The sequence below is a fragment of the Aotus nancymaae genome, unplaced genomic scaffold (assembly GCF_030222135.1).
Source record: "Aotus nancymaae isolate 86718 unplaced genomic scaffold, 86718_ANA_hifiasm-v0.15.2.pri h1tg000041l, whole genome shotgun sequence".
Taxonomy (NCBI): Eukaryota; Metazoa; Chordata; class Mammalia; order Primates; family Aotidae; genus Aotus; species Aotus nancymaae.
Window position 1 is genome coordinate 11,419,105 of NW_026988455.1, and position 9,880 is coordinate 11,428,984.

Genomic DNA, 9,880 nt, shown 5'->3' on the forward strand with positions numbered 1-9,880 from the left:
CTCACTCACAAAACGTATTTGCTACATATTCTTTTCTATGGATGTGTGTATTTGTGTATGTGTGTGTGCATGAACATGCATGTGTTTATAATTATTCATTTCCAGTAACATCTTGAAGTTCAAACCAGAGCATTTTCATAACCGGCCTGACCTTTGAGGAAGTAGCCTCTGTCTCACTTCACCCGCTCCACATTCATTTCTCAGTTCCCTCGCGGCAGCTCCTCCCTTCATTGCTATCCAACTTGAGGCTTCCCTGACTTCGTCCACAGAATTTCCCGTTGCTTCCCTTTCACATAATTTAGGAAAAATATCAAAGAGAAACTTCTTTCTGAGCTCCATGACCTACATTCATCAGTATTTCTTAGTAGCAATTTAGATTTTCAAGATCCACTTTCTCTAAAAGTCCCAACTGCCCTCACAACTTCATCCTTTTAATCAACCTACCCAGAAATACCAACCCTCTTGAGAAACAATAAGGACATTTCTTCTTTCCAGGCAATATAATGAAATCAGTTTTGAAACCAAGAACGAGTCCATATTCTAGCTAGGACTATCCAGGTTGTTTAGAAAGGATTTAAGGCTGTTTATAAGAGGAGTCAGATACAGTATGCAGCATACATAACATATAGTAAAAGAGCACAGAAAAGTAGCACCAGAAAGGGAAGGAAATAAGAATAGGACAGAATCACTGATGCCTCCTTTACCCAGGCACAAGCCAGGAAGGCGTACTTGCTGTCAGGATCTGAGGGCTTGACATTCTTGTATTGCCATCACATTTTCCAGGCTTATGACACCCATCACCTGGCTGTCCTCCTGCTTCCATGACCTTTTAGTTCTTCCTCCTCCACACTGCAGCAAAAATGATCTCATAACACAAGTGGATCAATCATTTCCCTTACTTAAAATTTTCAACTGGCTGGTGCGGTGGCTCATGCCTGTAATCCCAGCACTTTGGGAGGCTGAGGTGGGCGTATCATGAGGTCAAGAGATCGAGACTATCCTGGCCAACATGGTGAAACCCTGTCTCTACTAAAAGTACAAACCGGCAACATGGCCAAACGTACCAAGAAGGTTGGGATCGTCGGTAAATATGGGACCCGCTATGGGGCCTCCCTCCAGAAAATGGTGAAGAAAATTGAAATCAGCCAGCATGCCAAGTACACTTGCTCTTTCTGTGGCAAAACCAAGATGAAGAGACGAGCTGTGGGGATCTGGCACTGTGGTTCCTGCATGAAGACAGTGGCTGGCGGTGCCTGGACGTACAATACCACTTCTGCTGTCACGGTAAAGTCCGCCATCAGAAGACTGAAGGAATTGAAAGACCAGTAGACGCTCCTCTACTCTTTGAGACATCACTGGCCTATAATAAATGGGTTAATTTATGTTAAAAAAAAAAAAATTTGCTGGGTGGCGGCACATGCCTGCAGTCCCAGCTACTCAGGAGGCTCAGGCAAGAGAATCGCTTGAACTCAGGAGGTGGAGGTTGCAGTCAGGCGAGATGGCATGACTGCACTCCCACCTGGCAACAGAGTGAGACTTTGTCTCAAAAAAACAAACAAAACAAAACAAAAAACAACACTGGCAACCACTTCCCACCATTTAAAACAGAATTTGGACTCTTTAGCATGGCTGTCGGGGCCTGCATGATGGACTCTCCAATCTCATCTTGTGCCCCTCCCTGCTGTCTAGTCACCCTGGCCTCCTTCCTAGCCCTTGAACTCCCTAACTTAATCTCTTGTCAAAGCTTCTGTGCTCATTGCACCTCCTGCTGGGGACACACCCTTTTGTATGGCTGGCTGAGTTTAAATTTCACCATTTCAAAGAAGCCTCTGTCCCACCCAATCCATTTAAAATTGGTTCCCAATTTGGCAGTTATTTAGCTTGGTCCCTTATTGATTGGTATTGCTGTACTTATATAGTCATTTGTTTGTTCATTGTATGTTTCCACACATCCACTTCCTTGACCCCCTACTAGAATGTGAGTTCCATGAGGGCAAGAACCATGTCTGTCTTGTTCCCTGTTGAATCCTCAGTGTCTAGCTTGAAGTTTGACATGTAGTAAATGCTCAGTAAATTAGTTGAGTGAAAGAACAAAATTGACTCTAAGCTTTCTAAGGCAACCTTGGACAGTTAAACAATTAATAGTATTTCCAAGATTTGGGGAGCAGGGACAACTGAAAGCAACTTGTCACTTGGGGAAACACAACTATTTTGGTATTAAGATCAAAGGAAACTTTTTCCTAGTGTTCTTTAGAAAGCACACTGTGTAATAAAGAATTTCTCCTCATTATTTTTAGACCATATTTAATAACTAGTTTCAAAAAAGTTGTTTTATTAAAATAACTTTATGAAAGGCTAATGACACTATAGATACTGCAATTCAGTGTACACTTCTCTTGCTAAGATACCAGTACCAATATGGTGTTGTCCAGATACTCAACTGTAACCAACTCCAATAGGTCTTCCCTCAAATCTATATACTCCTCTTTTTCCTGCGAAGCTACACTATATTTCCCAGTCTCCCTTGTGATTAGGTCATGATCATGTGACTAAATTCTAACTAATGGAATGTGAGGGGAAATTATGTGCACCGTTCCCAAATCTAGCTCATAAAAATCTCCCAGTGAGATTCTGTATGCCCTCCTAGTCTATTTAACTATATGAAGATTTCTAGGGAAGATGTGAAGACCATGTGTTGAAGATGGCAAAGCCATCATCTACCTGAATCCTTGAATGGCTACATGGAGAAAGCTGCCTGCCTAAGTGGGTATTTACTCTGTCTCTCTGTTTATATGAATTTTACTCCATGTCTAGACACAACATATGTATCCTTTTACCAACTCATATATGCTGTTAACAATGTGATAGGCCCTATTTTAAATTTTTGCACATATTAACTCGTGATTATCTTAACAACTCTCTGAGTCAGATATATAGATGAAGAAATAGAGATGCAGAAAAGTTAAGAAACTTATAAAAGGTCAGATAAACTGGAAGCTGCAGAGCCAGAATTCAAACCTAGATATACTAACCCTAAAGTCCATGTTCTTAATCAGGCTACTATTTACACTCTTTGTTTATGTAGGTATAAAACAACAAGCTAACTAAATAAAACAAACCTTAGTTTTTTCCAACACTTTAACAAAAAGAGATAGGAAGAGATAAGATTGTGGGGGGGGGAGGTGTAGATCTGGGGATAAGGGTGAGAAAAAGAGCTTGACTGATGACTTGTCAAGATATCATCAGCATAGTAAAGAAACTAACTCATTTTTTTTTGTCTCAGTTAGCCTAACAAATACTTGTACCACAGCCCAAAAAAAGGGTCGGGAAACACAGTTCTAGAGGATCTTTTGATCTTTGAATCAGTTGAATGATCTAACTAAATACACTTACAAAAACTAGTCCTAGTGTCAATGTAACGTTTGATGATACGTCAGACATGAATCCCAGACCCTGCCAGACATCCTACATATATAGGACTTCCCCATACCATTATCTTGTCATCTCTGTGGTTCCAATGGAGTGTTGATTATACCAACTTAGGGCCTAGTGGAGCAAGAGAGTTCTTATAAGGCAAGGGTTGTTAAAGTGTGGCCTGCGGGCCAAATCTAGTTTACTGCCTGTTTTTGTAAATGAAGTTTTATTGGAATATAGTCACATTCATTTGTATTGTACTGTGCATGACTGCTTTTGCACCATGAGGGAAGAATCGATTTCAATACTCCACTGCTAATCTGCAGGGATTACCGTCTAAGACCCCCAAGTGGTTGCCTAAAACTGTTTTTGGTATCAAACTCTATACAAACTGTGTTTTTTCCTGTACATATATACCTATGATTTGTTCAGGGAGATATCCAATACATAAAATAAATGGTAAAAGTATACTTTCATACATGTGGAAATATAGATAAACAAATTCAGAGAAAAGATAAAGTTTAATTTATACATTAGGCATAGTAAGAAATTAACAACAATTACTACTAATAAATAGAACAATTCAGGCCAGATACAGTGGCTCATGTCTGTAATTCCAGCCCTTTGGGAGGCCAAGGTGTGTGGATTACATGAGCCCAGGAGTTCAAGACCAGCTTAGGCAACATAGTGAGACAGAGTTTTTTTAAAAAAAGAATAATTATGACAATGCATTGTAGTAAAGTTATATGAACATGGTCTCTTTCTCTCTTTCTTCTTCTCACAATTACTTATATTACTGTACAGATGAGGGGAAGACTACTGTAACTGTGACAGAGACCACATGGCCCACAAACCCTCATATATTTACTACCACCTCTGCTATAGGAACTAGGGAGAAGGAATGATAAGGGATGGGTTGGAGTCTGGTTGTGGACATCTTGAATGGGGAGGCCAAGGTGTTCAAACTTTGTCCATCAGTTACAGTGAAGCTACCTAGGCCCCCTGACCAAGAGAGTGCTGTCATGACAGCAGTGTGTTTAAGGAGGATTGTACTGGCTTCATTATACATGTTGAGAAAATGGGGCCAAAAACAGGAGGCAGGGACCACAGTTAGGAGGTGGCTGCAGTTATTCTAAGAGAGGTGATTAGAGTTTGGAGCAGGTACTGTTGATTATCTACCAGCATTCAGACCCCATCTCCTATGGTAACAAAACCCTGATTTTGTTCAGGTGTCCTTTCCCATATGACTCAGGGGAAGATGGTTTCATTCCTGGCTGCAGGGTAAATCCTTACCAACAACTGTCTTAAAGATGAGTATGTGACCTGACTCTGGCCAGTGAAACATGAGATGTGGTCTACTGGGTGTAACCTGGAACTGCCAGGCTATCTTGCTGCCAGCTTGGGCATAGATTCACCAGTAGGGTAGGGCAAAGAGGATTGCAGAGAAGCAGGGACAGTGCCATCCTACCTGTATATATAGATATATATTTGTTTTCTGTGATAATGATCTTTCTTATTGTTTAAGCCAGTATGAACATCCTATATGACGTTTGAAAGAGAACAGTAACAATAAATTCACAAAAAAGGAACTGGCACAAATGATTCTATAAAAGGAGATTCAGTCAATATTATAGCTGCACTGTGGGGAAGAGGGAGGAGTAAAAGATTGTTCTAAGGTTTTAGCTCTTGTGACTGGGAATTTGATAAGCTGTTAACAGAAATGGGGACATGTTGGGCATTACCATAGTCTCTGTTTTGCCTGATAAGTGAGCTAATCTGAAGCCAACAGACATCCCAACAGGGGATCTGCTTTGCATACCGCTACATGACTCTACTCCTAACATGTGACCATGAGAGAGATCACATGAACTGCTACAACACTGTAGCTGTAGGCAAACATTCTAGGAAGGCTCAGTTATATGCAATATTCATTTTTTTATTATAGATGTCTAATAAACATCTATATACATTGTATTTCTATTTCTAGTGAAAAAGACATAAGGTTTTATAGTAATTATCAGGTTGAAATAAAATTACCTCCTTCTTGAATTCAAATACCCATGTCATTTTAGTAAGAGTTGTGACTCTTTGAAAAATCAAAAGCCACTGAATTTATAGTTAAAAAAATTCTTTGAAGTCTACAGTAAATGTAATTTAATTTCTTTTTTATTAAAAAAATATAGTAAATTCTTTATTTGGCTGTTTTTATGATAATACACAAGGAAGGGAAAATATCCAATACCTAAAATACAAGTGTACTTTTATACTTGTGGAAAGACAGATAACAAATTCAAAGAAAAGACAGAGACTTGGGTGAGGGTGGGAAGGGAAAGCAGTCGAGATAGAGGTTATCTTCTTTTTATTTTCAGCAATGTCTTACTCTGTCGCCCAGGCTGGAGTACAGTGGTGCAATTTCCACTCATTGCAGCCTCAACAGCCCAGGCTCAAGCAATCCTCCCACCTCAGCTTCCCGAGTAGCTGGGATTACAGGCACATACCACTGTGTCTGGCTAATTTTTTTTATTTTTTGTAGAGATGGGATTTTGTCATGTTACTCAGGCTGGTCTTGAACTCCTGGGGCTCAAGGGATCTGCTTGCCTTGGCCTCCTGAAGTGCTGGGTTTACAGGCATGAGCCACTGCACCCAGCTGAGGTTATCTTTATTACGCATCGCATAGATACCCACAGGGTGGATGCCTCGGTGGGTACCATGGCATGGCTAGTGCTGCAGGTGAAGAATCACAACTTGAAGTGTTGTCACAGCCCCAAGAAGCAAGATTCAAACTCATTACTACTGCTTTAGCAAAAATTTCTAGACATAAAAAACAAATGAGCTGATCAATGTAATGGAACAGATTCCATAAACAGATATAGACAGGTAGATAGGTAGATAGACATAGGTATGGATACAGTTAACTGGTTTATGAGAAAGGTAACACTGCAGTACAGTGTGGGGAAGGATGGTCTTTTCAGTAAATGGCGTAGGGACAATTGGATGTCCACATAAACATGTATTTTAACTCCTATCTCACACCATATGCAAAAAAAAAAAAAAAAAATTCCAGAAGGATTATAGATCCAAATGTGAAAAATGAAACTATGGGATTTAGAAGAAAACATGAAAGAAATCTTCATGACCTTGGAGTAGGCAAACTTTGCTTACACAGGACACAAAAAAGTGCTAGCCATGAGGAAAAACGCTGGTAAATTGAACTATATAAAGTAAGAACATCAGTTCCTCAAAAGACTCCATTAAGATAGAGAACAGGCAACCTACAGAATGGGAGAAGAGATTTTCAGTTTATATCGCTGACAAAGGGCTTGTATCTAGAATACATTAGGAATTTCTACACAATCAAAAAGACAGACACCCTAATTTTAAAAAGTGGACAAACCACTTGAAAAGACACTTCGTAAAACTTTATTGCCAAATGGCCAATAAACATATGAAAGTGAGCTTGACTCCATTAGTCATCAGAGTCATGCAAATTAAAACCAAAATGTGATATCTCTGCATACTTACCTAAAATGAAAGAGGCAGAAAATATTGGGAAAAATGGAAGGCAACTGGAACTCCTATACCCTGCTGATGGGAATGCAAATTGGTACAGTTTCCAGCAATCCTATACTATGACCTAGAAATTCTTTTCTTATGTATTTACCAAGGATTCAGCAATTGTACCATCAGATATATACCAAACAGAAAATGAGTTCAAAGATTAATTGAAAGACATATACTAGAATGTCTACAGCAGTACTAGTCAGATTAGCCCCCATTGCCTAGAAAGGCAAACAAACAAAAAAAACAGGCAAACAAACAAAAACTAGGCAAACATGAGACTGCTTCTGGAGTTGTCCAGTCCGGGAAAGTATCAGCTTACTATACTGTTCCAGTACTGTCAGATTTTTAAATCCCTTCATTAACATGACTCAGATAATTGTTGAGTGATAGCATAGTGAAGGGTGTAAAAGCAAACTGTGAAGTCAAACTGTGCTCGCACTCTGGGGCCATAACTTATTAGTAGCATGACTTTGGCCAAGTTATCTAAACTTTCTGTGGCTCAGTTTCTTTCATCTGTCAAAAGAAGATGACAATAACTTTCCTCATAGCGTTATTGGGAAGGCTACACGAATTAGTACATGTAAATAACTCAGAACACTGTCTGACATGTAATGCATACTAATATATACATATCATAGCTAATACTCTTTGTTAAATCTCTTCCACATGTTCTAGTGCTGTGAGATAGCACTGGGACAGATGGATCTACAATACCACACTTGAATTAGAACCACTGAGGCACCAAACCACATGAACTAACTTAACAAAGGTTTGATAAAATATAATTCAAGTATTAGAGAGTGCAAAGGTTGAGTTCAAGCTGCCCTAGTTATTTTCTGACACTTTAATGTTTGGTGTCTATATTTCTGACAAACATGGTAATATGTGTCTTTTGTATTGTTTTGTTTTGTTTTTGGAGGAGGAGGAACTATGCCTGTAAATCATGATAATACGTTTAATCTTCATGTTTTTAAGGGCAGGGTGCTTGTCTGAGTCATATCTGTATTCTCCATAATGCCTAGTGGATACAGTAGGCACTACTGTAAGTTAGTTACCGTTTATGGTGGTGTTCACCTCTGAAAAATTAGAAACCAAGGTAGTAGGTCATTGTTTTCATATGTCTTATTTTCAATTTGACTAAAGAATAGACAGAAATATTTAACTTGAGTTATAAAAAGAATTACTTTCCACTAGAAAGCCGTTTGTTTGAAATTAGCAAAAATGAGAAGCATCTTTCTCAAAAGCAAAACAAAATAAAACATAGCTTATCCAAAATAAATATTTACAAATTGCCCCTAAGCAAGTTATGACATAAGTAACTTCAGCTTTACAGTAGCTAAATATTTACTAATGTGAGAGACCTGGATGACTCAAAAAGGAACTGATGCTGGAATTTTAAATGTGTAATTTGAAAAAGAAAATAAGTTCTAGTTAACTTTGACATTAAGAAAAGTTCCAAAATTATTAAGCCTATCAATTTATATCTTCAAGCTGGTACAACTCTAATTCATAATTATTTTAATATTTAAGATAAATAGAAAACCTATACACTTTAACTTTTAAAGTATTTTTAATTAAAAAATACAATTTTAATAGTAAATGAAAATTTTAATTAAAACAGGAATTTTTAAAGTAAACAGGTTCAGTGAAGTTAAATTACATCTAAGAAGACTGGAACTTGGGTTTGGCTGACTCCAGGTCTTCAGTGCAGTTTCCTATTCTTCCCAAATACATGCCCTTTTTTTGACTTCTGTACAGTTAGTTTGTTTTCCTTTCATAGTCCTAGAATGAAGCCACTCTTAGAGCAGTGTTTCCTGGCATGTACAAATAGTTCTTTTCTATTGTGCATGTGTGTGTGTGTGTGTGTGTGTGTGTATATGTGTACTTTGCAATTTTCTCCTATATGCCTGAATCACTATAATCAAGTTTTTAAGTCCCCAAAGACCTTCAGTGTCCTAGAAAGAGACTATTTGAACTCATATATATTATCATTCATAACTTACCCCAAGATTGCTAAGTCTTCTATTTGTAGAAAGAAGAGATGGTTGACACATGAAGACCTGGCATAAGGTACTTGCTCAATAATAAATGGTAAATAACATGATTAAATTAATAATAAAATCCTACCATTGACAACTGCTTCATTGGTCAAACTTTAACTTCTTTTAAAATGGAAATAATTTTGGAAATGTTTAAATTATAATAGGAGTAAGTTGGTTTATTGTATCAATTTTCTTGAAACTTTGAAAGCCTGGGAAAGGAAAAATTCTAAAAACAGGATGTGTCCATCTTCACAGATTTGATCAAATATATCAATAGAACAAAAGTTAATTTTGAATTTCTCAGCTTTAAAATAGTTAAATAAATAAATAGTTAAGTAAATAAAGACATAAATACATATCTACACTGCTATGTTTATTGCAGCACTATTCACAGTAGTTAAGCAATGGAATTAACTTACATGTCCATCAACAGATGAATGGATAAAGAAAAGATGGTATATAAGCCAGGTGCATTGGTGCATGCCTATATTCCCAGCTACTCTGGAGGGTGTGGTGGGAGGAGGTGGTTGAGCCTAGGGGTTCAAGGCCAGCCTGGGCAACATAGCAAGACTCCTCCATCTCTTTAAAAAAACAAAGAAAACATGGTACACACACACACACACACACACACACACACACACACACACAAAATAGTATTCAGCCATAAAAACTGAAATTCTGTCATTTGTGGTAACATGGATAAAACCAGAGGATAATTATGTTAAGTGAAATAGCCAGGCAAAGAAAGACAAATACTAAATGATCTCACTCATATCTGGAATTCTAAAATTCTACTTCTCACAGAAGTAGAAAGTGAAATAGTGGTTACCAGAGGCTGGAGAGGGTTGGGGTAATGGGGAGGG

The 9,880-nt window shown here is 38.0% G+C and overlaps 1 protein-coding gene and 1 long non-coding RNA gene across 3 annotated transcripts in view; both read left to right on the top strand.

Moving 5' to 3' along the window:
* The window catches only part of LOC105718735 (uncharacterized), a 164,599-nt gene that overhangs the window by 131,962 nt on the left and 22,757 nt on the right, over positions 1-9,880 (top strand). The gene's annotated exons all lie outside the window — the stretch shown is intronic.
* LOC105718734 (large ribosomal subunit protein eL43-like) lies at positions 1,048-1,417 on the top strand. Its single transcript, XM_012454544.2, has one exon. The coding sequence runs from the start codon at positions 1,051-1,053 to the stop codon at positions 1,327-1,329; it is 279 nt and encodes a 92-aa protein (XP_012309967.1). The 5' UTR covers positions 1,048-1,050; the 3' UTR covers positions 1,330-1,417.